This window comes from Rhynchophorus ferrugineus, unplaced genomic scaffold, assembly GCF_030347505.1.
Source record: "Rhynchophorus ferrugineus isolate W39M unplaced genomic scaffold, kcgeb_rfMv2 rfM4, whole genome shotgun sequence".
NCBI classification, from domain to species: domain Eukaryota; kingdom Metazoa; phylum Arthropoda; class Insecta; order Coleoptera; family Curculionidae; genus Rhynchophorus; species Rhynchophorus ferrugineus.
The window spans coordinates 16,639,309-16,667,051 of NW_027472583.1; the positions used below are offsets into that span (position 1 = coordinate 16,639,309).

The 27,743-nt window shown below is 31.6% G+C and overlaps 3 protein-coding genes across 12 annotated transcripts in view; 2 read left to right on the top strand and 1 right to left on the bottom strand.

Annotated features, from left to right (window-relative positions):
• Window positions 1–5,600: 5,600 nt before the first annotated feature.
• Window positions 5,601–6,569, top strand: LOC143195506 (protein YIPF5 homolog). The gene is made up of 2 exons (XM_076402733.1): window positions 5,601–5,800; window positions 5,858–6,569. Exons 1-2 carry the CDS (start codon window positions 5,695–5,697, stop codon window positions 6,499–6,501), a joined length of 750 nt encoding a protein of 249 aa, XP_076258848.1. The 5' UTR covers window positions 5,601–5,694; the 3' UTR covers window positions 6,502–6,569.
• Window positions 6,570–6,926: 357 nt separating this feature from the next.
• Window positions 6,927–19,477, top strand: sws (patatin like phospholipase domain containing sws). 7 transcript variants are annotated; one of them, XM_076402725.1, is made up of 23 exons: window positions 6,927–7,253; window positions 7,487–7,568; window positions 7,643–7,851; window positions 8,624–8,810; window positions 8,878–9,020; window positions 9,075–9,284; window positions 9,885–9,954; window positions 10,013–10,149; window positions 10,207–10,392; window positions 11,422–11,627; window positions 11,679–11,794; window positions 11,858–12,316; window positions 12,372–12,599; window positions 12,722–12,906; window positions 12,958–13,113; window positions 13,177–13,296; window positions 13,398–13,584; window positions 14,274–14,390; window positions 16,208–16,419; window positions 17,122–17,378; window positions 17,429–17,528; window positions 17,599–17,685; window positions 19,089–19,477. In XM_076402725.1, exons 1-22 carry the CDS (start codon window positions 7,158–7,160, stop codon window positions 17,662–17,664), a joined length of 3,729 nt encoding a protein of 1,242 aa, XP_076258840.1. In that variant the 5' UTR covers window positions 6,927–7,157; the 3' UTR covers window positions 17,665–17,685; window positions 19,089–19,477. The 7 variants fall into 7 exon arrangements, with proteins under 7 accessions (XP_076258840.1, XP_076258841.1, XP_076258838.1 ...); XM_076402726.1 differs by lacking the exon at window positions 14,274–14,390 and adding an exon at window positions 14,807–14,923; XM_076402723.1 differs by lacking the exon at window positions 17,599–17,685.
• Window positions 19,478–21,837: 2,360 nt separating this feature from the next.
• Tomosyn (syntaxin-binding protein tomosyn) overlaps window positions 21,838–27,743 on the bottom strand; it is a 360,116-nt gene continuing 354,210 nt past the window's right edge. For 3 of the 4 annotated variants that reach the window (XM_076402722.1, XM_076402718.1, XM_076402719.1), the window contains 7 exons: window positions 26,256–26,504; window positions 25,964–26,170; window positions 25,679–25,787; window positions 25,228–25,314; window positions 23,738–23,833; window positions 23,558–23,682; window positions 21,838–23,500 (listed from right to left, as the gene is read on the bottom strand). In XM_076402722.1, the coding sequence (XP_076258837.1) occupies window positions 23,247–23,500; window positions 23,558–23,682; window positions 23,738–23,833; window positions 25,228–25,314; window positions 25,679–25,787; window positions 25,964–26,170; window positions 26,256–26,504 (1,127 nt within the window). In that variant the 3' untranslated portion in view covers window positions 21,838–23,246. The remainder of the gene's footprint in view (window positions 23,501–23,557; window positions 23,683–23,737; window positions 23,834–25,227; window positions 25,315–25,678; window positions 25,788–25,963; window positions 26,171–26,255; window positions 26,505–27,743) is intronic. The other variant, XM_076402721.1, reaches the window with a different exon arrangement.

Genomic DNA, 27,743 nt, shown 5'->3' on the forward strand with positions numbered 1-27,743 from the left:
GGCCGTCTGGAATTCATCAAGGAACCGTGCGAGAAACAACAGTGACCCAGTCATAATCTATTCAGAGCTACAGCATGGTGACGAAGGGGAAGAATGCGAAAAGAGAAGACTAAATCCGTTTTGGTTATAAAACGTTTCTTACGGTAGTTATCCTGAGCCCAACGAAACTGTACTTCGTTCTTGGTGAAATACGAAACGAATGGGATAAGGTCAGATATTCAGATATCTGTGATTAGGAAGTGTGAGGAGGCTGCCGATTTAGCGCACTATCTGCACGCTTATTTACCATCAAGTAAACGTGAGAAAAGATCCACACTAAAGTTATATTATAGCCTTTCAGGTAGACAAGGGGATGGTTGAACGGTCCAAGAAACCTTTGATAGAAAATCGGGAATTGGTAAGGAAGAGCCATTCAGCCATAGAAATTGAATATCTGGTGTCCATTACAAATGCACTGCCAAGCCCACTGCGAGATTTACAGCCATCAGTAGAGATGTGTGTGAAAAATTTATCTCTCATGGAATTGACATGAGATTGTTAATGAAGGGGGTAGTGAAGGTCCAAGGGGGAGGGGGGGGGGGGAATTAGGTGGTAGTGAGTAGAGAATTTTTGATTTCGACGTTTTAAATACATGATGTGATGCGATTTCTATACATAGAATGTTTTAGGTTATTTGCTCTGACAAGCGTCAAATGTCAGGGTGTGTAATACTTCTATATTTATAAAAATAACTAAAAATGAACCATTTGAGTCTTGAAGAGCATGAAAAACATGTTACGTAAATGATAAATAACCTCAAATGAACAGCATATAAAATTTATAATATTTATAATGAACCCTGAAATTGATTCATGTCCCATATAGTAAAACAATATATATAGTTTTCACAATTTAAATAGCAATTGAGATATTCCTTGATTGAAATTCGCGAATATTGACACAATGTATAATAAAGTGATAATCAAATGCCAAACAAGAGAATTAAAACTGTAATCAATGATTTATTGATAAGTCAATAAGAATTTTAATGCATTAGTGATAATTAAATATTTAATTTGTTTAGTAATATTTCATAATTTACAGTCAACATCTGGTGTGTGAAAATATTATATAAATACGAATCAGTCTCATACGAATATTCTCTTATTACTAGAAGGAGAAATGTTATTAATTTATACATTTACCAATTTATAGATACAGATTTCTCTAGAGGCAATTCATTTATCGATCATGTGATGAATCAATAATCATAAATGCGCTTAACACGCGTTAAGAACTTCCACACTACCACATCATTTCTCTTTTTTTTTTCTCCTTTGAGTCTCCTTTGTAACAACTATGGGTTATTTGGGCTGGAACTACTGTAAAATGTGAGTCCCTAACCACGGTCTTCGGCTTAAGCCTACCGACTAATGAGTGACCACCATCTGGATACCATCATCTATGATATCCCAAAAACATCTGGTCTTACCAAGCGTACAATTATAAACAATCACAAACATAAGTTTACAACCATGCGCCAGCAGTATTCGAACCCCTGACTATTGCAACAATTCTCCTAACGCCTTGACCACTACACCAACCAAGCCGACGATAATTTCTCTAGTCAGGATTCTCAACTATATGAGAATTATCGGAATCGAAATAATTAAACTCATAGTCAAGAAACGCCATTTTAATTGGCCCTAAATAAATCCACTTACCTAAAAGCTAACAGAAGATAGCAGCAAGAAGTTCTGACCAATAAAATATTATTTCTTTCCCTCTATTATCCTTTCTAAATCCAGATCCCGTCAAGTTATCCTTAATCAACTTATTTTAAGACATACAGATGCGAAGATCCATCTCCACAATACCATTGTTGTGGCTCTTCACGCTTAGTATGCCATATGTTCATAATACGCCAGTCTTTGAACGCATCGATAGCCGAACTTAACTTTCCTAGTTACCTGTCAAATTAATTCACCTGAGAAAAAGTATCCAAGCTCTTCAAATTCCTCAAAATACTCAACCTACAATATGACAAGAATAGTTATTCCTCAAACATATGTTAAAGTAAATTCATGACTGGCGTTCGTGGTTCTGTCGCTTCGACTACTGTCAGCGTATTATCCAACTTTTGTAAAATTACTGTATTAATATGTCATATTTAATAATAACAAAGTAAAAAAATATATCAATTATAAATAATATTTTGTCAGTTATACTTTTATATAAACAGAAATATGTAAGATTAAATTATCTTGCAATAAGCTATATTAAACTGTATTAAAATTCCAATCCAACAAAAAAAAACATATTGATACGTGAACAAATCTCGATAAACAAGCTTTTAAAAAGTTTTGTCACATTGGAGACGGTTTGATATAACGGTTATGGCCAATAGCGAAACATTCAAATGTATTTTTGCACCATGTTATAATAACGTTATTTAACGGTAATGTTTATATAGTCAATGGTCATATAATCACCATTCCATTTTAAAAGCATCATTGTTGAAACAATTTAATTACTAAATAGTATGTCTTTCTGTATAACGTTGAGTTTGTTTATAATAAATAGTTTTCAAAATTTAGTTGAGAAACAATTGAGAGAGATTGATGTTAAAACAAAACATTAGAAATTATAACCAACGGGAGTGGATGAGGACAAAACAAAGAATGAAAGAGACTTGGCAAAAAGAATGGGAAACATGTAATATAATGGGGACATGAAAGAAAATCAAAGATCATCTTAACATTAAAAGTATTAATGTATAGAGGCAAAGGGTCAAGGAAATCGAGTTAGGAAGGATCCAATAACATGAAAAGAATATTATAAAATATACATATAACATGTAAATTGAAAAGTCCCCGGTCTGACACATAGATGGCGCTACTAGATTTAAATCAATATGTTTTTAGTTAGCACTAACTCCCAAAAAATACGTGTATAAATTGACAGCTGTAGATCATTAGTTTGTCAATTATAGCATTTTGAGTGAAGCAACTTTTGTTGTGAAAAAAATTGATAAAAAGGAATTTGGCGTGTTGGTAAAATATTGCTTTTTGAAGGAAAAAAATACAGTTGAAACAAAAACTTGGCTTGATGCTGAGTTCTCGGACACTGCCCCAGGAAAATCAACCATCAAGGATTAGTATGCTAAATTTAGACGTGATGAAATGAGCACCGAAGACGGTGAACGCAGTGGACGCCTCAAAGAGGTTTTTACGGACGAATTGGGCTACGAATTGCTTCCTCATCCATCGTATTCTTCAGATCTGGCCGCCACCGGCTATTTCCTGTTCTCAGATCTCAAAAGAAAGCACTCTGGGATGAAATTTTCGCCAAATGAAGAGGTGATCCGAAACTGAGGCCTATTTTGAAGCAAAGAACAAATCGTACTACAAAAATGGTATGGAAAATTTGGAGGGTCGCTAAAATCAGTGTGTCACCCTTGAAGTGAATTATGTTGAATAAAAAAAACTAATTTTGCCAAAAAATGTGTTTTACTATGGTAGGCCGGGGACTTTTCAATTGACCTGTTATAAGCTAAATATATACTTTAGTAAAATTACATGAATCAATTTTAAAATATGTTCTCAATGTCTTGTCCTCATTACGCAATTACCAAATGAATGGTTACTATATATAAATTAAAAACTACAAGAATGAATGTGTAGTTTCTCTAACGTGTTACAAAATATCAAAATAATTGCTATGGTTTACATATCTTTTTTTACCAACTAGGACTTATGTTTAAATAGATATACTGTTTAACGTGGGCTCCGAACCACGTTCCTTGGCATTAAGTCTAGCGACAGGCCAGTGACCAACTTGGAGATCATCTCAGAAGACATCCGGTCTTACCCAGCTTGGTTTCTGCCATGACTGGGATCATTTTTCTTATCGGATTTTGCACTCTTGCCTAAGGACAATCACGAACATAAATCTACGATCATGCCCCAACAGGATGAAGCAACTTACACATTAGTAAAAAATAAGAAGGTTGCAATAAATGCTAATATAATATTAACAAGATCAAGAGAGAATGAAAAAAAATTCAATAGTAATCTTGAATAAACAAATTATACAAATATGAGTGCGGGATAAATCAACACATATTTCCTAATTAAATTGGCCTACCTTCTTCACTTCAGGTTTTACAGCGAAATTTTGGATAAATTTGTAAAACCATTTGACTGAAATCATTTGAGGAATTGGACGTCCCTTAAATGATCTAATTATTTTTCTGTCGTTTCACCGCAATGATAAATTGATTATATTATTGATTAAATAATCTATCTGAAAATTCCAGATATAAAATGTTGTTATTATTGGTCGGGTCATTGAATTTTCTACTGTAAATATATAAGATTTTGTCAATTAAAATTGTCCCACTAGATCTAAAATAGTTTAACAAGCTCCGACTTTTAAATAAAATCCTCTCAGTATTATCAACATTTCCAACTTAAATAAAATGTTGTCTTTTTTCTATGTCTTAGTTGTAGTAAAAGGATTACTGTAAATTAATGTCATCAATGTTACGGAAATGTTTTGCTGAAAGCTCTATAGAGGTCAACAACATGAAGAAAATAACTAATATAAGCAAATGCCTTTAATAAAAGTAAAATATTTTTTATACTTGATAGATTATATTCATTACTTAAATAAGGACAGAAAACAATTTACAAAGAGTTATTGAGTATCCCAAGCTAAGAAATTAAAAGTAATATAATTTTATTACTTGTAAATATAAGTAATTTACATTTAACGCCAATTTTAAATAAATTACTAAATAAAAATAAACAAATAGTCGGTAAAGTAGTTTATTATTTGCAAGAACATAAATGGTATTGCATAATTACACATTGAGAATTGTATTATAGATAACTTGCCATAGAAGTAAAACTCTTTTAACTGTTTTTCACTACAATATATTAGATATAGATTTTGTAGGCTTTTGTAACGTGGAATGATAAACAAATAATACTTTCAATGAAAGTCGTTTCAAACAATGTGACAGCAATGAGAAATATTAAAAAAAGAAAACTCAAATGAAAGGAACTCCTTCTGTACGATTTCAACATACCATGGATGTTGGTAATACTTTTAATTATACTTTTTATAACATATTTTATATGTAAATATTTTACTTTTGTAGTGATAAAATTATGTTAATATGAATTTTAACAGAAACGTTAAAGTAACATTAGAAATTTTATAGTTTTTAATTTTACAAAATATAAAAATTAATTTGTATTAAATAATGGAAAACTCTTTGTTCGCTTCTAGAGTTGAATTATAATTATTTATGTCACAATATAGCCATAGAATAAAGAATTTTTTTTTAATAATAAAGAAGTTCCTTAGAAATAGAATAAGAATATAGCAAAATTTTGAAGCTTAATTATTGAAATATATTAAACATTATACAACCAGTTAATCCTGAAACGAAGACATTTAATGTATAAGAAATAAGATATTTTAAATGTACAAAATATATTAAAACTATATAAATCTATTATATAAATAAATTAAATAAAAAAATATATTATATAAAAGCATATAAAAAATGTTCTCCATATTTTGTAATAATCTGTCAATTTTAGTATTGACAATTGACATAAATCACTCTGACATAAATGGGTTATACAGAACGGAACACGTAAACATTGTAATACAGGAAAAGGCCTTAAATATTAATTTATTATTATGGGAGATTTTGTTAATACAGAATTTTATTGGAATCAAAATGAGCCTCCCCAACAACAGACATTTTACGAGCAAGATTATCAACAATTTTCCAATCAACAATTAGGTAAACTTAAATTATACTTATTGTATTTTATTACAAACTCAACAATATGTTTTATAGAATTTAAATCTAACGAAGAATATGCAAATCAATCATATTCCCAATACACTCCTAATATGTACAATCCTAATGACTATGAATTGCCCAAAGGACCAGAAGATGATTTAGATGAACCACCTCTGTTAGAAGAATTAGAGATTTATCCAGATCGTATATTGGAAAAAGTTCTAGCGGTGTTAAACCCTCTTAGGGGACATAGTTTAGCTGATGACTCAGAATATCTTACTAAAGATTCCGATTTAGCTGGTCCTGTTTTCTTCTGTTTGGCTTTAGCAGTTTTATTGTTATTAGCAGGCAAATCACAATCTTTTAGTTATATTTATGGATTTTCAGTCATTTCATGTATTCTAATGTATTGTTTATTGTCTTTAATGTCTAGTTCAGATAAGGGCATCACATTTTCTACAGTAGGTTCCATTCTAGGATATTGTTTAATACCTATAGTGGGATTGTCACTACTAGGAGTCTTTTTTAAATTAAGTGGACCTATAGGTATAATTTTGGCTGGATTTACTGTATTTTGGGCAAGTTTTTCAGCTTCAAGATTATTTGTTGCTGTCTCGGGTGACAAAGAACAGCAACCTTTAATAATGTATCCTTCTGCTCTAGTTTATGGGGTATTTGTGCTCTTGGTGCTTTTTTAAGATTAAATTTGCTTTTTAAATATATATTTGCCTTTCTGTACTTTCCATAAATAAAACATCTTAATTTACATATGTCTATAAATTATTAGGTTATATATATTATATATGCATAAATAGTACAGATATATTTTATTAAGACCTAAGTGTAATACTTGATTAAACGCCAGTCGTCATAATAAGTATAGTAGTTTTTACATAATATATAATGTTTACTTTCGAATTATTAAACGGATAATTATTTTTTAATATTATGCTAGTTTTTTTGCTATTTAGATTTTAGGAGTTATATTTTTATTATAACATTAAATAGTTAAAAATCTACAGTGTATATATAATTGCATACACTTCGTGTAGAATAAAAAATCATGTTTATATGGTCATCAGGACTTCATTCAAACAACAACAATCGATTATGACATTTAGCTCGATTTCTTCATGACATTTTACTAAATATATACGAATATTTTTAGCATTCAATAAAAACAAACAAAGAAGGAAAGTTTAAGTTTTAATTATATGAAATACAAGTAATATTACTTACGTAACCCCGAAAAACTATTAGACCTATATAAATGTACTAATATTCTGATATATCGTATTTAAACAAAGTAGTGTTTTACGAATTTAATCAATTTTTGCCATGTGATACCAGAAAAATGGTTTCATTGGATAATTTTAAACTTTTTTCTGTTGATTTGGTTGGATTATTTGGTTATCTGAAGCTAGAACCCGAAACTGCAGGAAATTACAAGGTAATGTCTTTGTTATGAATAAAATATTTTGTAGCCTTTAGACCGCGATTAAAAACGTTAAGATTCATTGTGTTTTAATTTAGAGATAAAAGTTGTTTTTGTTCTGATCTTATAAGAGATTACTGATTTCTATTAGTTGTTTGTCAGCGTTTTAAAGGTTTTATTCAGAATGGTATATTTTATTTCTAAATATAATTAAAATAAGATTAACTAGTATTTTGTATCTTTTACAGTTAATTTACATCCTTGCATTTGTTCTTTTAAGTGTTGTTATTGCTGTAATAGTATTCTGCATAAAAAGATGTCATCAAAAAAGTAAGTTAACTTGCTGTTTTAATGAAAATGTTTTATCTAGCTTTAAATCATTTATATAATTCTAATATTTTTAGTATTTCGATCAAAGCAGGCCCAAAAAGTAGAAGGCCCAAGATTCAGAAAACGAGACAAAGCATTATTCTATGGTCTCAAAATGATGAGAAAAGTAAAAAATATATCAGGTCATGTTCGGAATTCTGGTCAAGGAAAGAAACGTAAAATGGTTATGAAATTTGCTAGAAGGATTTTGCAAATGAAAAAGGAAGAACAGGAACAATTGAAGGTATGATATAATTAATGATTAATTATAAACAAAAGATATCATTATTTATGCATGATAATAAAGAATACCAGTAATGTTTAAATTTTTATAAAGTAGTTTGGTCTTTTTTATTTTATAGTCTAGTGATTTTTGAAAGGTTGAATAGATTTGTTTGTTGCAAAACAGTTACTTTTATACACATATATGTACATGCTATATTAATACTATGTTAATAAATATTAGACTAAAATTTGCTGTTATATAATATTTGATAATTAAATGTAAACAATTTAAGTTTCATAAGATGTTAATGAAATTTTTCTGTTTTTTTTCTATGTCAAAATAATACTGTTTTAACAATATTGATTATTTATTTTAAAATAAAATGATTAGTGTTCTATTAGGAAATCTTGTAGTATGTTATAAATTTATTATTTTGTTATCTGTATTAGAAAATCCATTGAATGAATCCATTTTTGTATAGTTAGTTATCTGAATCATTAAAATATGTGTGTAATTATCATTAAATACTTAGTATTATAATAATAATAAGTCTAAATATTAATTTGACAGGTTCTATTTTAATTAGAACTAAATGTTATGTTGTCTGTATTATGCTTCAAAATGACAGTAGTTTATCAACACCTTAAAAATGCGTTTTAAATACCTAATTCTACAAATAAAAAAAGACTACAACTATGCGCCTATCAGGGCAATTTCAACGTTTTTTAGGCCCTGAGGTGCTGAATACCAGAAGTTCTGTGTAGTAATTTTGAACTGCTTTCTTCATTAGGTCTTGGAACCACCAGCAGAATATCTACAAGAGGATCTCCTGAGTGATGATCGTATGCCACCAGATGTTTTTTATATGCTGCAAAGTATTAGAGTATTTGGACATTTTGAGAAACCCGTTTTTCTTAAACTATGTAAACATACAGAAATTATAAATGTATCTGCTGGAAGTCATTTATTTAAAATCGGTATGTTAAAAATGTTATAATTGTAGAGAAATCATCATTACGAACAATCTATATCATATTCTTTAAGGTGATCCTGATGAAAACTTTTATATTGTTCAAAGTGGAAAATTAAATGTTTTCATTACAACCGCAGAGGGAACGACATCTTTAAAAATTGTAAAACCTGGTGAAAGTGTAACATCATTATTAAGTTTCACTGATGTTTTAACGGTAATAGCATCGTTTCATTATTTTATTACGGCCCTTAATTAACAATTATTATAGGGTCATCCAAGCCCTTATAAAACAATTTCAGCCAAAGCTATTGAAGATTCTACCGTTGTGAAACTACCTATGGTTGCATTTCAGGATGTGTTTCATGAATACCCAGATATCATAATTAGAGTTATACAGGTTATAATGGTTCGGCTCCAGAGAGTAACATTTACTGCACTACATCAGTATTTGGGTCTTAGCGCGGAATTGGTCAAACAAGTAAGTTGTTAGAAACATCATTAAATACTTTGCCTACATCGTATCATATGCTGTCGAAATTTTTTGGATTTTCAATTTAGCTGTGTTATATATAGTGCAAATAGCCAGATGTGTATCTTTGTACTGCTGTTTACTTTCAAATTATTCTTCTAAAATACTATCCAAACTGCTTATAAAATTTTGTTTTTATATGTATGTACTTATGTGGCAATACAATATTATGGTATAATAGGATACTCTGGTTATTTTCGTTGCTGAAGCACTATAAACTAAAACTCCTAAGTTGATGTTTGTGTTTGTTTAAAAGCCACGGTGAGGTCTGAAAAAGAATAATCCTTTTAGTTACGACAATCATTATGATTTCAGAAAATATAATATATGAATAGTTTTCATTACTCCAATCCAAATATTAAAACATTTCAAACAATAATAATAATAATATAATATTAAAGATGTTTAAAAAGGAACAGTTTGATTAATTTGTATAATATTTCTTAATTTTGGTTATACAATAACTTAAAATTTTTATACCAAATACTGGGAAAGTTTTTTGTCTTTAGATTTGTTTTATATTTTGCTTTACAACAAGATTATTTTCAGATGTCTAAGCAAAAAGGGCAGTTATTCTTTTCTCCGATTAAAAAGAAGGAAAAGGAAACTGGTGCTTCTGGTATATTGTTCATGTACGCATCTCATTTAAATGTAACTATCATTACACGTCATTTTAGATTCAAATAATTGTTCCTCATCAACAATTCCTGTTAATCATGGTCATCGAAGATCCAAATCAAGTTTGGATTCAAAAGCAATTTCTCCTGTTTTATACAACAATGCGCCTGATATGGTAGCTGATATTGAGGGAAATGTATGATTATCTTGCGTGAACAAATCTAATAATATTATTATTTATACACCATTTTAGTCCTGCGAATCGGCAAAGAAGAGACACTCTGTACCAGAAAATGCTACTGAAGATGAACTTAAAGCATTAGCTAAAGATTCATTTATAACAGAGCTTGGGCTTAGTGAGGATGGTCAAATAGATTTAAATGTAGAAATTCGGGAAGTTTCTGCTGGAACATATTTAATGAAGGAGGATTCCAACAAGGTCAGTATTTATATATATATATATATATATATATATATATATATATATATATATATATATATATATATATATGTATGTATATATATAGAAAAGGTAATGTCAGTTTTTCTTAATAGATGGCTTTAAAGTTGCATATCTCTAGTAACATGTTTTATGATTTTTTAATTAAGCCATATTACAGTGTGTTTTAAAAATAATATTTCATACAAAGAAATGGCGGCATCATATTTTGTTATTACTTAAAAAATAGAAAAATGCAGGGCGGGTTCATTGACAATTGCGTGCTTAAGTGAAGATGAAGATCAGAATTGGTTTGGGCGTTTTCGTTCCTCAAGTTTCGATGTTAAAGATAAACCGCACTCTGGTAGGCCAATTGTTTAAATGTCGGTGGACTTCTTTAAAATAGAGATAGGCCATTATATGCCATCTCGCGAAAACATTGTGGAACACCGGCCATAAAACAGCTTTCAGTATTCACATAAAGCTGGATACTTAAAGAAGCTACTGCGGGCTTCTACCCACTTGGGTTCTAAATGAATTTCTATTTTCTTCTATATGTAGTTCAACATCCTCGGAATTGTAGTTTTATTAGAAAAATGACAAAATATCATTTATTTTTAAAAAGGAGTACATAACTCAAAAATACTCTCGCTAATATCAGCGAATTAAAGAAACTGCCATCTGGTTCTTCTAGCACTAAATAAAGTAATTTTTTTTGTCAAACGATTTTAACAATTGAAATAAAGAGGTCTATAAATTAGAAAATGGTTGGAATAAGTGTATTGAGGGTAATTGTAGTGAAAAATAAAATAATTTTTAAGTTTATAGAACCTTGCATTTTATTCCTGAAGCTTATGGAACAATCCATTGTACATATCGATAAGATATCTTCAAGTGAAGATACATTAAATACTTTTATTAACTGTTAAGTGTGACATTAGACCAATACATTTTATTTTGATGCATAGGATTTAAAAATCTAAAATTTATTTTTATTGGTTCTAAATACACATTTCTATTTGTGTTTAGGATGTGGCATTAGTATATATCATTTCCGGTGCACTAACCGTTACGCAAAAGTTAGCTGAAAGTGATGAAGAGGTTTATATGTTTACATCACATCCAGGAGAGATCGTAGGAGGTTTGGCAATGCTGACAGGCGAACCAAGTTTCTTTACCATAAAAGCTAAACATCTTACTCGCATCGCGCTGCTTTCAAAAACAACATTTTACAAGTAAAAACACCCATTTTCTTAGAATTAAAAATTATATATTTTGAATTTTAGTATTATCAAGGAAAACCCTAAGGTTGTGTTGTTTGTAGCAAATATGGTAGTAAAGAGGCTTTCTCCATTTGTTAGACAAGTTGATTTCGCTCTTGATTGGTTGTTTATGGAATCTGGTTAGATATTTTTTTCTTTAATTAACGTAGATTATAAATAAAATTTGTATTATTTTAATATAGGTCGTGCAGTATATCGACAGGATGATGAGAGTGAAAGCACTTATATTGTTTTGTCTGGAAGATTGAGATCTGTTATAACTCATTCAAATGGTAAAAAGGAACTAGTAGGTGAATATGGTAAAGGCGATTTAGTAGGGGTAGTTGAGATGGTGACGCAAACCAAGCGAAGTACAACAGTAATTGCTGTTAGAGATTCGGAATTAGCTAAACTACCAGAAGGACTGTTTAATGTCATTAAAATAAAGTTTCCTATTGTTGTAACAAGACTCATTAAGTTGCTCGGCCATAGAATTCTTGGATCGTGGCAAAAGCCCAGTATAACAGGCCCATGTCGAAGTTCTACCATAGACAGTAGACCATCACAAATTAATTTCTCAACAGTAGCGATTGTTGCGGCGTCAGATGATGTGCCTCTAACAGGTTTTACATATGAGCTATATCATTGTCTGACAGCTATCGGTAAGTCACTATAATAATTTCATTTCCAAGCAATTTAACACTTTAATTTACTAAGGGCCTACTATAAGACTGACCTCAGATGTTATTAAAAAGAATTTGGGTATAACAATAATGGATCCTAATAATGAATATAGACTTTCTTCATGGTTAGCACAGCAAGAAGATCAACATAAAATATCTTTGTATCAGTGTGATTTGACAGTCTCGGCATGGACCCAGCGCTGTATTAGACAAGCAGATTGCATTTTAATTGTTGGTTTGGGTGATAATCCTGCCTCTTTGGGTAAGAATTTTTTAAACATTTAACTTTTCCTTATTTCATGCCAGGTGCTAACTTATTGGTGTTTTCTTTTATAAACTGAATCACTTTTAATTATAGAATATTACTGTATGTGTATAATTTAGGAAAAGTCGAAAAGGAATTAGAAAGATTAGCAATACGAACTCAAAAAGAATTGGTATTACTGCACAGAGAAGGAGGGAAGCCAAAAAATACCATCAGTTGGTTGAATATGAGATCGTGGGTATCGTCACATCATCATATTTTGTGCCCCAACAGAGTTTTTGCTAGAAGAAGTCAATATAGAATTGTAAGATACTTGTGTAACTAAAAATAACTTCTTATACTTCTACATTTTTAGAACGAATTATATTCAAAAGTATGTGCTACAGATCCAAATATACATTCAGACTTTTCTCGATTGGCGCGTTGGTTGACTGGAAAATCAGTTGGATTAGTGCTTGGAGGTGGAGGTGCTAGGGGTTCTTCTCATATCGGTATGATTAAAGCCATTCAGGTATGACTTACTGTTTTTGGTTTGAATTATCGAATTAATTCATAACATTACAAATAATTATAGGAAGCGGGAATACCTATAGACATGGTTGGAGGGGTTTCAATCGGTGCTTTTATGGGTTCTCTTTGGTGTCAGGAACGTGATATTACTACGGTAACCCAAAAGGCAAGAGAATGGTCAAAGGTGAGCAAATTCATTGGACACATTTTGTCATAGTAAATTATATAAGAATTCTTACAATTTTTTTGTTAAATACGTATTAAACATAGTATAATTTTGTATAGAAAATGACTCAGTGGTGGCGACAACTTTGGGATCTGACTTATCCTGTTACATCAATGTTTAGCGGTAAGGATTTCAATAATACAATTAAAGGTACATTAGGTGATACATACATCGAGGATTTGTGGATACCATTCTTCACCATTACCACAGACATAACTTCTTCCTGTATGAGAATACATAGTCATGGTGAGTTATTTGTTACCTGAATTGTAGTAATTAATAGAACGAAAAAAAAACAGCTTTTTAAAATGATTCCTTTGTGTCACTAGGTATGGTAATTTAGACGTCTGATTTTGTTTACTTTTATAAAATCAAAATTAGCCCCTCTCTAGGGCCCTTTAATTACATCCGGATGTGATTGGTTTACCATTGTTATTTTACTTAGCTAATTTTGAGCCTGTATACATTTATGTTTATTAGTTGTGTATGATAGTTACCTTTTAGTTTGATCGAAATGGCTTTCAGCACGTTTTCATTTAATTTTAACCTAAACATTCACCTTTACCCCAATACCTAGTTGCACAATTTTAACAATAACTGATACAGATATGATCTTATTTTAAAACAATCAACCTAATCAGCAATATATATTTCCTGCTTTGTTCATAACATTCTTATAATGTGATCAAAATTAAAGTAGAGATATAATTTTGTAATATAAGTTGTAATATATATGTTTGTATCTGTATTAGTCTAAAGCATGTATATGTTTGTATTTTTTTTAATTGAAATGTTTTTCTAATATCTGACATCATATAATAAACAGTGTTTAAATGCCATAAGCTAGAATTAGTATTCTTAATTACTAACCTTATCGGTTGCAAAAATAAAGAATAAGAAGCAGAGCTAGTGAGTAGTAAGCCACCTTGCCGTAGGATCTCTATGGCGATATGTGCGTGCCTCCATGTCCCTATCTGGTTATATGCCTCCTCTCTGTGATCCCCAAGATGGTCATCTACTCTTGGATGGAGGGTACACCAATAATTTACCAGGTAATTAACAAAACTACTCGCGTTACCGTTTGAGCTGTAAATACCACTCCCGGTTTATATTTACCAAAGTGTCAATTAAATTTAATTTACTTAAAAATTGGTTTGACAGCGATTTGTTTATAACAAATTTGAGGGAGGTGATGGTCCGTTTCTTTCTGGTATAACATACAATTATACTAACTTATCGGGTAAAGGGTCAAACTCACTACTCCAAATAGTTAAGGTAAGGGTGCTTGCGTCGATTTGCTTTAGAATAATATTCGTAGAGAATTGCTTCATCTGTTTTGGAAAAAATATGGCGGTGAACCAATCACACAGGAAGAAAAAATCAATCTCCCAATCTATTGCAGATATATAAAAATTACATGTTATAATTGCTTAAAAGCGGCATAATACTAAAGCTTGTTAGTTAACAGGTTCTTTGTGGCGGTATGTGCGGGCGTCCATGTCAGTGGTGGGCATTTTCCCACCGTTATGTGACCCGGCGGATGGTCATATGCTAGTCGATGGATGCTATATTAATAATGTGCCAGGTAACGTTAGATTGTACGAACTCCCTCGTGGAAAAAGCAAATCTCTGTCAAACAGTGGAGTTTATTGTCTTTACCTAATAAATAAGTTTTATTGTTTTAATTATTTTTGAATATAATATACATTGAATTCCAATTACACATTATTTGAAATAATTTCTGTGTTCAAATAATACATGGTTACATTAGCCTAGTCTTTTTATTCATTTTACTTTATGTTATTGGGGTTTTCAATAAAGACGGGTCGATGTTAAAATGGAATGAAACAAATTGAGCGTAAGGTATTACATTGTTAAATGTGTGGCTTTTGACAGCGGCATGGATTCAAGTGTTCCAATATTTAAGAGCTGCTCTTTAAATCTGTTTGAATTTGAGCCGTGGTCTCTACTGGTTACAGTTTATTCGTATGTACTTGCGACTTAAAAAAATCCAAAAAAATTTAGTGGGGTCAAATCGCACGATATTGGTGTATTATGCCAAAGGTGTATTCAAATTGTTTATGTATAATGTTCATCTCGTGGCATTACATATTTTCTACGTCCATGCGCTCCATTTGGGAAAAATATGGCAAAACAACTTGGCGGTTATAGGTGGCCAACCATTGATCAGCCCTTATTGAAAAACCCCATTGTATGTTTAATTATAAGTTGTACAAATAAATTTTGAGGAATCTACAAAAAAATGGCGTAAATAGTATTAAGTCGTATCGAGTAATATTGAAACTATATTCAAACTATTGTGATTCTGTTTAAAAATTCATATCATTCTATGTGTCAATAATACACAACAAGTTATATGAGGAACATGCTTCAACAAGAACCCATCGTTCCAAGAACGTAAAGGAAAACCAGCAAAATTTTAAAGCGTTGACTTAACAATTGATTTAAAATCATCTTAAGATTGAGGACATGGAGTTAAAAGAAGGTTTTATGTGAACTTAAACTCTCCAACTACCACTTATTTTTGATCAAGCAACTCCTCCCTTTCTACTAAGAAGCCACCATGGAGAAAAATCATAGCTAAAGATGATCTTTCAATAAAATATATTGTACCAATTTCTCAGCTTCAAAAAACATCAAAACTTATTTTTACACTCTATGGTATTGGTTTTATTTTCGTAAATGACATTTTAAAAGTATATCTGTTTTGGCATTCATGCCTTTATTCGACTCTGTATTAGTAATAAGAATATATTTAAAAACCTCTTATTTATTTATATTAATATATCGTCTCTATGCACCTCTTTTTACATTTTTAAAAAAGTGAATATAAAATTTTGTGTTTTAGCGGATGTAATGAGAAGTTTAGGAGCAAACCACATTTTGGCCATTGACGTCGGTTCTGTAGACGATCAGGATTTGACAAATTATGGCGACGATCTCTCAGGATGGTGGTTATTGTGGAAGCGTTTCAACCCATTCGCAAAGCCTATTAAAGTGCCTAATCTTCCTGATATTCAAACAAGATTAGCTTATGTCAGTTGTGTCAGGCAACTTGAGGTAAGACTTATAAAATATTAACTTTCATATATCTGTAATGTACAAATATTAAAAGGAACAGTATTTGGCAATTGTTAAACATCTTAATGTCCATGTCCATAAATATATGTTTTGGGTAACATTTGTTGGTTTGGTTAGTTTTTATCGAGCAACTTTTGTTATTTACCATCTATTACTTTGCTAGTCCAAATCTGGTTACCAATGATAATAGCAAGATATAACGATGCTTTTAAGCGGTTCATGCAAAATGTCAATAGTGATGGCCACTGTGTCACCGTTCTATTTTGAATCTCATGTCTTTATGTCTCATGTTCAATTTAGGTTCAGAGGAATCGGTTATCATCATTTTGTAGCACTCATGTAGGTCATCGTGTTCGAAAAGATACCAATGACTCCGTCGGCTTAAAGTCAAGTTCCGGGAATGCATTACCATATATTGAACCTCTTGGTAACTTAAGCTCCTGGGTCAATTGGGTCTTGTACTACCTCGGGTTCTTCTATAGACTTCGACGCTCAGTAGCGACTTATTCGGCCTCTATAAAACCTACTAAACTTACTGTGGCTACTTAGTACTAGTAACTGAATAATAAACAACATGCTGAAAGATGTCCCCAATTCAAGATAGGTCTCCCCTTTAAATATAATTTAAACGGAACACCCTTTTAATTTTGGGTCTACTGAACATATTTTATTTTCTTATAGGAGGTTAAAACCAGCGATTACTGCGAATATATTCGCCCACCTATAGATAAATACAAGACGTTGCAGTTCGGAAGCTTCGATGAAATCCGGGAAGTAGGATATTTACATGGGAAAGCTTATTTCGAAGGTCAAAGTCGTTCAGGTAATTTACCCCGATTTCGCAGTTTAGAAATGCACAAAACGCAAATATGCGAAGACCCTCACCAGTCGCAGTATACTTTCACCGATTTAGCACAGATGGTTTGTAAAGTCAGCAGGTTAGTAAATCTTATGACTCATAAAGTTGAATCTAGTTGAATATTTGCAGGCCTTATGAAGAAGACATTTCTTCGAGTAGCTCTGAGTCAGATGATGAGGATGAGGGCAGAGGCGGGTATGCCTCAGAACCCACGGGAGGATTCTCAAATGTGAGTAATGAATCGATATAAAACAATAAATCTAACACTTTTTCAATGCTACTTACTTCTATTACTTTAGCTTAATATCCGTCAATTCAGTTGGCATGGTGACACTATAGATGATATTTGGGTTGGAAGACATTAATTTTCTTTTTTTTATTTGTCGGTAATTATATATTGTATTTAATAATTTGCATTGGGGCTAACGTTATATGTACTTGTTGTTTGAATATTTATTGTTTTCTTTTTACCCTAGCGTGATGTTTTTTCTTACATCTTTTTTTAATTTTCGTCTAAATATATATCAAATCCCAATATTTCCTAACTTAACAAAATAAAAACATACATAAAACATAAACATTGTATAAATACATAGAATACATAACCATCTTCATTTAATCCTAACATATCTCGAAAAAAAATTAATACAGAATGTTATAATGTCTGAATTATTGGAATTCTCAAAATTAAAATATCTTAAGGCTTCAAATAAAATCTTGTTATTTTAAAAATAAAAATGACTTATTTATTTTAAAAAATTGTATTATATGTAGGCCACTATTTTTTAAAATCTCCCCGATATCAGTTGAATTCTGTCACAAATTGACACTTTTGTAAAACTGTCCAGTCACACTTTTTCAGCTAGGTCATATGATAACAATGAATATATATGTCATTATTGAAAGGTGCAATATATAGGGAATAATGTAGAAATGGTGGAGATACTCATTCAAGTGCTTCCAATAGTATTTCACGGGTTTTGTAAGGAACGTTATTATGTTGTAAAATTATTTTGTATCTGCCTCTGCTTGTATAGTGATTAAGCTGCACTAGAACGTTTGGTTCGGACGTATTCGCCGTATTGATGAAAAAAAATCAATAAATTCGTTGTGCTAGCACGTGTTTTTTATGTGCATTCGGGCTAAATTTTGCAATTGGAGACAAGCCATAAGGCCAAACTATACACCTCCACAAACTAGTGAACTTATATTCTTTAAACTGAATTTCAAGCTTGCTTGTTGGGATATTTATTTGGGGTTGTATCGACGTTGGCAGTCTGCCTAATTATTATTCGGAAGGCAAATTGTCAAAGCAATGCAGGTTAAACAGACGTCGCCAAAACATCAATGCCTGCCGGACTGCCAACATCGACTCACCTTACTAACAAATCCAATAATGTGTGGTTGATTTCTTTATGATAACTTTAGTGAATCTACGCCAGTAAATATACCAGTAATTTTGCATATTCGATATTTCGTAGCTTTGTTTTATTATTTATTTTTTACTTATTACCAAATTATTTATGACAAGACTTCAGCATTCATTGATTATTATATGTGAATTTGTGGAAATCCCAATTCTTGTACACTACTTGTTTCATTCGATTTCAACATGACCCACACTTTATCAATTTATTGAAAAACCCTAATATGAATCAATCGATGCTATTGACAAATGTTATCTAGTCTTTGTATAATACATTGTTTCTGCCAGACTAGGAACATTTTTGTTAACCCTTATAAATTGATAAAACACTTTTACCTCATTCAATTATTTTTTTATCCACAGGATATGGTTAATTTGAAACTACGCCGACCAGGTGGTTCCTTGTCACTTTCCGAAAATGAACTGGAGTCCGACGTGGATTTTAACATAAAATCACCGTCCAGTTTCAATTAATCTTTTTAATCGTTCATAAGTTCTAAATAAAACCATACCAAAAAAATGGAGGCGTGTGTAACTTGGTGAGCTATTACCATTATAGTTTTGTAAATTAAAAAACCAAAATTGCAAATTGTATTGTGTGTTTCAAAAAGACATTGGATGGTGAAACGACTCTCTTCTCGACAATACTGATAATTTAGCTTTTTGTATTCCGAAAATCAAAGTAATTATATTAACTTATTATGGTTTATGTGATATAAAGCAAATACATTTTTTTGTGATAGTTATTAAAATTTGTTTTTTTTTACCCTAAAGAGCTGAAATATTAGGTTCACATAATTCCTTTAGCCTTTTGATTTTATCCTGGTCAAAGACTCATTTATAATGACCAAATTATTTATATTTATAATATAAAATTATTTTAGTCTTTTTTATAGTCTTATTCGAATGTGATTTTGTTTCATTGTTAGCAGTGTCTGCACCTACTGTGCATACAGCTTTCTCAAATCCAACCAAAACAGTTGTTGACTGTTACTAAAACTATGCAATATGAATTGGCGATTCGAAAATCAATGGAAAAATAAAACATACAATATGTTATTGGATACAAAATTTATTAGTATTAACAACCTATACATACAGAGAAAATTTTGACTTTGGAATTGTATAAAGATTTTAATGAGCAAATGTAAGGAATAACTGACTAGAATGGGGTAGTTCTAGTAGTGTAATTTTATGTAAAAGTAAATATTCGAGTCCCTTTTTAAAATTATTGCGTTAAGTGTGAGACATAATTAAAGTTTGTGTTAGGAAGATGCCTTCATTATTTTTCTAAAAGAATGATGTCTGGACAGTGCTTAATTCTGTTTTATTATGTCAAAATTTAACCATATCTAACTTATGTTAGTTAAAGTGCAATTTTTTACAGTCTATATATTCTTATATTCTGAGGACAAACAAAATAATGGCATATAAAACTTTAAAATGAAAATGTTGAGGAACATTTTTTATATTATAGATAATTTGAGAGCCTAACAAATTATTTGTACCTAGTAATTTAATCAAAAACTTATATCAATTTAAATGTGATATCAAAAATATCAGGAATGATTTTTAAAAATATTGTGAAATTTTATTTAAAAAAAAATGACACATTGCGTTTCTGATTATCAATACATGTTAAAGAGCAACATTTGAAAAAAATTGGAATTTTATTGGGGCCGTCAGCCTTTACACATGTTCAATTGTCGCAACGAGTTCAATAAATTCAAGACAGATATATATCAAAAATAAATACAAATAGGAATTCTTAATTGTTTTTTCAACTCTTATTATTCTTTAATTTGATAAATGTTGCATAGTAGTCAATGTGTAAATCTATGTTCGTAGCTAAAGCAGTGGAACAGATGTAAAAAAATATAACTATGATTACAAAAGCTTAAAAATTCGAGTCAACTTTTGGACCCGAGTAGATGAGAACGATTCTTAACGTTATTTGATGGTCTGAATTCAGATCTTCAATCCGTGTGCCAAGGTTGGTTCTAGTTTTCGAGTTCGCACATGGCGGTAGCACTACGCTTTTATAAAGACTGTCAGCTGACAACGTTGCATTAAACTTCATTTGGGATTTGTTTTTGCGTTGTGACTGCGCTTCGAAACATGTGAAAATGCTGAAAAGCCGATTCAAAGTGTTTTTGTTACATTTGTGGATGTTATATGCTCGGTAGACATGGAAAGATTATGATAAATGCACTCAAAGATGCGTACTTGCAATATCTTACTGTTGTAAATACTGAGAAACCATGGGTACCGAAATCGTAACGCGTGCAGATCAAAGCTGTATAAGTTGTCACTTGGTGAAAATGTATATTTTTGATTTCCTCTTATGAAGAGAACAGAAAAGTCATGTAGATGATTGCTACTTTTGTTCGATTAATGTCGCCTGTATAAATTAAAAAAAAAAAGTATAATATAAATATAATGACAGTGATTAATTGCCAAATTGTTCAGGTACGATTGCAAAAAATGTCTCAAGAACTTCGTCTTCATTTCGTTATGGAAGAAATCATTTAATTTATTAAGGAATATTTGTCGACCTTGATAATCGATCACTAATGGCTGGTGCAAAGTTCACAAAATGTTTAACGTCTGATGAAGCAGCAATATGGGTATCGTTTCAAAGTGTTGTTCACAATTTTTTCGGTAACCACTATTCACCGGATTACAAGCATGTAATTGATTGTCAATTGCAATTGCAAGCATGTTACAGAATTACCACAAGATTGGAGTTTGAATATTTCTCAAAATATATTTTCGGCATTCACATCTTGATTTTGTTCCCACAAAGCAGCTACGCTAATATATAGCGAAAATAGAAAGGCGATACCAAGAATTTTGAACGGATGCATTACTATTGGACATTAATACGTGAAAGAGATCCCAACCAGTATAAAAGACTCAGTTCAACCTCTGTTCATTTCTGATTTATACTTTTTTATTCGATAAATAGCCGTTAATTGAATAAAATAGTAAAATAATGGATTGATTATTTCGAAATCTAGAACCAAGTTTTAAAAAACGGGCAGCCGATTTGGGTTCAGCTACCAATTTACCTTGTAACTACTATTGCATTATAAATGTTAAAGAAAACACCTTTTATAAACAATTGTTTTATTTCATGAGAACAGTATAATATAATTTTGCACAAAGTTTACTAACATTGTCGCTGTACAAGTTGTTCCCACCTCTATACAAATGCCGAGAGGGCTGTTCCGCAACTGTAAGCCACAACCCGGTCCACTGAACAACAATGATGCAACACATATAAACTAAAAACCACAAAACACAACAAGTCGTAGACATTCTTCTTTTGAAATCAATAACAGATGACTCAGTTCGTTCATGAGAATACCAATCGGCTAGTTCGGCTTGGAAGAGGGACAATAGAAAACCAGCGTGCATTATATACAGTCGTCGAAGCTAGAGAAGACGTATAAACGCCTTGCAGTAGAAAAAACTACCTTATCGACTTAACAAGAGGTGCGGGACACTGGAACTACTCACGAGCCAATGATATTGGGCCGGCTTTTCCACTCCCAAACAGCTTACGCAAGAATAACAACCGAAAACGAATAACTAACATAGAGGTGAAATGCTTTGGCCCTTTTGGTTAACAGGAAGACAACATATTGTTAAATCTTTACAACTACGGGTTTGAGAACTTTTGGGTTTAGGGCTTGGTGATTACATCCGTTTGGTCTTGTTGGGATTGTTGGAGGTGATTAATTTTCATTTGTTCTTTTTGATATGTGTGTGAAAACCCGTAGTGTCGTTTCATTTTTATTGATTGTTATTAAAAGAACAGTTAAGCGTCGGCCTAAACTCAACGGAACTAATTATGTCGACATTACTTATTGTCAATTGGCGATACTGAAACATATTTTTCTCAAATTAGTAGGTAATAAGGTTATATCTGCTATAGTAACATATTTACATGGATGTTTAGCTAATCTACCAAAAGTTGTTTCTCTTATTTACACATTTGTATATAAGTATAGAAATAGATTCTCGATAGTTCGGACGTTGTCCAAAAATCTATTACAAGAATCGACTGACTAGGAAGAGAGGCGGGGTGGATTAAACGACACTGAAGACGCAGCTTTCTTCAAACCATCCCGCAAACAGGCAAAGAAAATTGACATCTCGACGGGGTACAAGCAGATTTTTCTTATAGGGAAAAAGAGGCTGTAGAAGCGGACATCAAATTTTCCTCCCTCCTCATCAAAGAAACTAGAACATTAAAACACTCACCATTGGCATGAGTGGAAATTAAACATTAGCGACTAGTAAAACATCTTTTCCCACTAAAAACAGCCTAAAATAGAGCTTATCCGTAGATTTGTTTTTATTTGTAGCAAATGTAGAAATGTTTCACATCTACTTAAAGTATTCCTTATACAAGGTAAAAAATTCACAACTTGGCAACATCTCGTTTTCCGCTAAATACAAAGACCATCCTCCTTAAATCTATTGTAAAGACGAAATCAACCATCTGGGGACGCTTCATAACTGGTACCACTTCTTCTCCTTATACTTGAGCATAAGCTCATGTGCGGTTGAGCTGTAATTTTCTGCCTCGTTGCGCATACGTTCAGCTCTCTCTTCTAATTGGGTCAGTTTTTCACCTCTCTCCAGCATTAATTTGTGTGCTCGATTTACTTCGCCGCAGGCAGTAGAAGCCCTTTGGCTTATTTCTTGCATATTGCCAGGAATGTGTTTTGCAATCGATTTGTTTGCTTTACCGCTCGATTCTCCAACTGGAAACATATAATCATTAAATTTTGTTGAATATTAAAACCACGTAGTATACATACATAATTCTTCTCGGTCTAAAGAACTCACGCCTCCACCAAATAGCCCTTTGAAGAAGCTAACTTTAGGTGGCTCAGGCATTTCACACGTTAGAAATAGTTCTCCCAGCATTTCAGTCAGATCCACACTACCGATAGAGAAAAAACTGTGTATTTTAATAATTGTGATTTATATTTACTTACCAAAAATCTGTACATAGCGTGAATTTTTGCAATTCTGATGGCGATGCTAGATATAAGCCATGCCCTTTGTTACTAAATCCAAACGTCCTGGCAATCCTACAACATTTTCGTCTAGTTAAAACAATTCCCACACCTCAAAGTCCTATAATAAACTTATTAATTAAATATTAGTTAGTTAGTTGAGTCAGTTTACAACGTCGGCCCACGCAACTACCAAACCCACTTACCACTCGTGTTTGGTGCGTGATTTTGTCATAGAAAAATTTTGCGCCCTCTATAACATGCAGGTAATTTAATTTCAATAGTCAAATAATCACATGCGAGAGAAGAAATGAGCAGTGTGTGCGCTCGTTAAAGCCAATCAGTAAAGAGTCAGCGTGAATTTGTCATTTGATATTGGATGATATGATCGAAACTCCTGGTGTAGCAGAAAAATATTGATTTAATCGTATCTGCCTATCCCAACATTGCTTTCAAAAATGTTTATTCGACCTTGGTCTTTTTTAACGAAGAGGTCGCGTGCAAATATGATTTGTGGGTCTGTAATAGATACATCCAAGAAATTATGATATAACCAATTTTTATCTCTTGCTTTTATGAAGATGTAGACTATTACTTACTCAGTTTATATTTGCAAAGGGAATCGACCTAGCTTTATATAAAAATTATACTAACAATCAGAAAAAAGAATATCCAGTAGTATTCACTTTCTGAGTAACTTAATTTCATATTTTGTCGCTAAATATTATTAACATTAAGGATATTTATGATCGATACAATAACAGAAAATATTATATTGTATCCTAAATGATTTTTTATTAAAGTATTTAATTTATCTGGGAATATAATGTTTTAATATAAATAAACTGCCAGTTAATATTTAATAACACAAGATGTCTCAAAAGAGCTTGCTGGTTCTTTGAAATTCAGTTAACTGAAGCGATTTTCATGGGTCTGATGTCAGAGGCTTGTCTTCATAAACTAGGCAATTCAGCGCCTTTCAACATCTAGCAACATCTTGTCTTCAGATTAAGCTCATTTTCATCTTAATGGACAGAAATAGAACAGCATAACACTCAAATGTAACTAAAGTAATTGTATGAGCCTGCGATGGCATGATGAATTGTTGATCTTTTCACTTTTTTGAAGCTGAAGTTTATGAATAAAGTTTGGATTGTATTATTGTTAATAAATTCACTAATTATAAACTTGCTTTGAGACACCTTATATTTGAGTCAGTTTTTGATAAATACATAACTAACTGAATATTAAATACATTATATTCTACTACTACTAACTACTACTATTGTACTATACTAGTACATAATTATATTTATAAATTTTACATAAGGATCTGCAATTTTTTGTTAATATTCAATTGTGGATATTCAATTTTCTATATTACTTCTGTATATAAATAAAATTGAGGTTTGGGGGTACTAAATAAATACATGTATACAGGTTTAATAAATGGTTTGTCATAGACTTACTGATCAGTATCCTCGTTAACAATTAGTTGTTGGCCCCATATCGATAACATGGGATCTACAATGCCCCTATTACTGGGTGTCTGGAAACTGGTGGGATGTGAACAAGCAGTATTAGCCTGATTATTATCGATATTAATACGCTTCAATTAGTGATTTTAGACGTTCACTAGGCATGTTTTCTTAATCCCAAAATGCGGTTAGTATTTGTTAGTAAAAATACACATATGTAACAATTGGATGCCATTGTGTTAATATATATCTTCATGTTTAATCAATAACAAAATAAGAAACCATGCATCAGGTGTGCTCTAATATAAACCATTGTGCACACAATTAAATGTAAAAGAGAACATTCAAATTTGGTGCCAGAATAAACAAATTGAAAAAGTAACTGAACTCTATACATTTATTTACAGCTAAGGCTTTTGTATCACTCTGTAACATTTCTTACCTCAGTTCAGATAATGGTAAAAAATCAATATCTAAAAGGGGTCGAAGACTGGGTAGACTGTAGGCCATCAGATGTCCATTCGAAATGTAACAGGCTAGGCACACGCTATCTGAAAGTTAATGCTAAGGTTATAATCTGCAATTATATATGTTCTCCTCTCTTTTTAAGTATTATAATAGTTTTGTAAAATAAAATAAATAAAAATAGCTTACATTTAGCTTCTTAGTTAACTAGTTTGACTGCTGTAAACAATGTAAAGTCTTACTTATTGGTCTTTAAAATTACCTTTGAATGAAATAACTTCAGCTTTAACTACAAAGTCACTGTCCGCTAACTGTTGACGATAAATACACGTCTGTGATGGTAAAGCTACAACTCTCGCCTGCTTTTCGCTGGCAATCACCACAAATTGACGATCGCTGCAATTATCACTTCTGGTAGAGTTCTCACCGAGGGTAGGACTCATTCGGTTTTGGTTTCTGGTTGGTGTCCCTTGATATATTTTATAATTTTAGATTGAAAAAAATCAATTTAGAGTTCAACATTTCCTTATAAATATACAGTAATGGGTACTTACGGTCTCTTTCTCTTCTTTCTCGATTGTCATCTTTCCACGATTCGTATGAATACGGTATTAACGCTCCGTTACAATCAAGAAACGATAGCGTCAAAATGCTGCCTTTTAGCCTGAATATTGTCATTCCTACCATCGACACCACCACAGGTTGGGAAGATCTGCTATCTGGATCGGGTGGTGTGATTAAGATGGTCAGCACAGAACCCAGGCTGGTCCCCACCCAAAGGGTAGGTGTTAAAACGGTTGGTTCTAAATATTAACAAAAGTAAATTATTCTAGTTCTCATAATGTTTATGTAATAATGTCTAGTAGTAGTCTAGCAAATCGTAAAAACCTACTTAAGAGTAGGTATTTATCTAGGAAGGTCCATTGGTCCTTAGTTTCTACACTCAAGGAGGCTTCACTACACACAATTAAATGGCGTGATTCTCTTGAATAAGCTTTCTACTCCGGTGTTAATCAAGGTAGCAATACTTTGGTGTTATTGCTACAGTATTCCGTATATTTTTTAAATTAATTTTTTAAAATTAACTTGTACAACAACAAGACCTTATTATGTACCGAAATTCCAATTAGTTATTATTTTTTCGATGTGCTCATTTCAACGGAGTTTTGCATTAAGATTCATCATCGCTTCCGTGTTATATTCTTCTGGTTGATTTTTCGGTATTGTTGATGATATTTGTTTCCTGTAGTATATCACATGTGCAGAGTATATAAAGAATTGGTTCCAAACCACTTCTCGTTGTGTATCTGCTTTAGTTATTTCATTGTTGTGTAGGCCTCATCTTGTTTGACTAAACATTTTCGCTGATGTGTAATAGTTTAAAAATTCAGTGCATTGCTTCAGTAACATTTTCTAGAGCTTGTAGATAAATTTTTCACATAAAACTTTGTCGAAGACTTGGGCTTCGTCTAAGAATTTAACTGAGTAAGGTTTTTCCTTCTTGTGGGTCTTTTCTATGATCTGTGATATGAGCACCTAGTCAATTATTGAATATTCGTTTATACAATCAAACTGATGCGCGGGTATTAAGTTTTATGAGTAGTATTAGTTTATCTTGAGTATATTTAATTCTTTTTTTCTCATTTTCCTTCCCAAAAAATATTTATTTTTAGATATTAAGAACATATTATCTTTACTTTAAATGGATGTATACATGTATTATGAATGGATAGTGGTCGAAAAAGTTTGATCTTTACCCACTTTACAAAGCAACTTTTTGTTGAAGTAAAATGAAACCAAACTTCCGTTATAATCCGTTACCTGTTTGAATTGAAAAGTTTGCTACTTAGATAAATAATATTTGAAGAATGCTGGTCTTTACGTCTTGCTGAATTGAAGCAGTCGTTGATTTCAATGAAGAAATCTTTTTTGTGGCCATGTCTGCTCTATGTGATATATCACCAGATGTGATTAATAACTAGTTCAATCGTTATTGTTATTAATCGTTATGTAATCGTTCAATTGTTATTAATAATGTTCTC

Bases quoted from the DNA above. Each gene is read 5' to 3' on its own strand.
- LOC143195506 (XM_076402733.1), top strand. From the start codon at position 5,695: ATGGGAGATTTTGTTAATACAGAATTTTATTGGAATCAAAATGAGCCT. The intron at 5,801-5,857 runs GTAAACTTAAAT...TATGTTTTATAG, and splicing joins ATTTTCCAATCAACAATTAG to AATTTAAATCTAACGAAGAA.
- sws (XM_076402723.1), top strand. From the start codon at position 7,158: ATGGTTTCATTGGATAATTTTAAACTTTTTTCTGTTGATTTGGTTGGA. The intron at 13,114-13,176 runs GTATGACTTACT...AAATAATTATAG, and splicing joins GTATGATTAAAGCCATTCAG to GAAGCGGGAATACCTATAGA. The intron at 14,391-16,207 runs GTAATTAACAAA...TTTGTGTTTTAG, and splicing joins GTACACCAATAATTTACCAG to CGGATGTAATGAGAAGTTTA.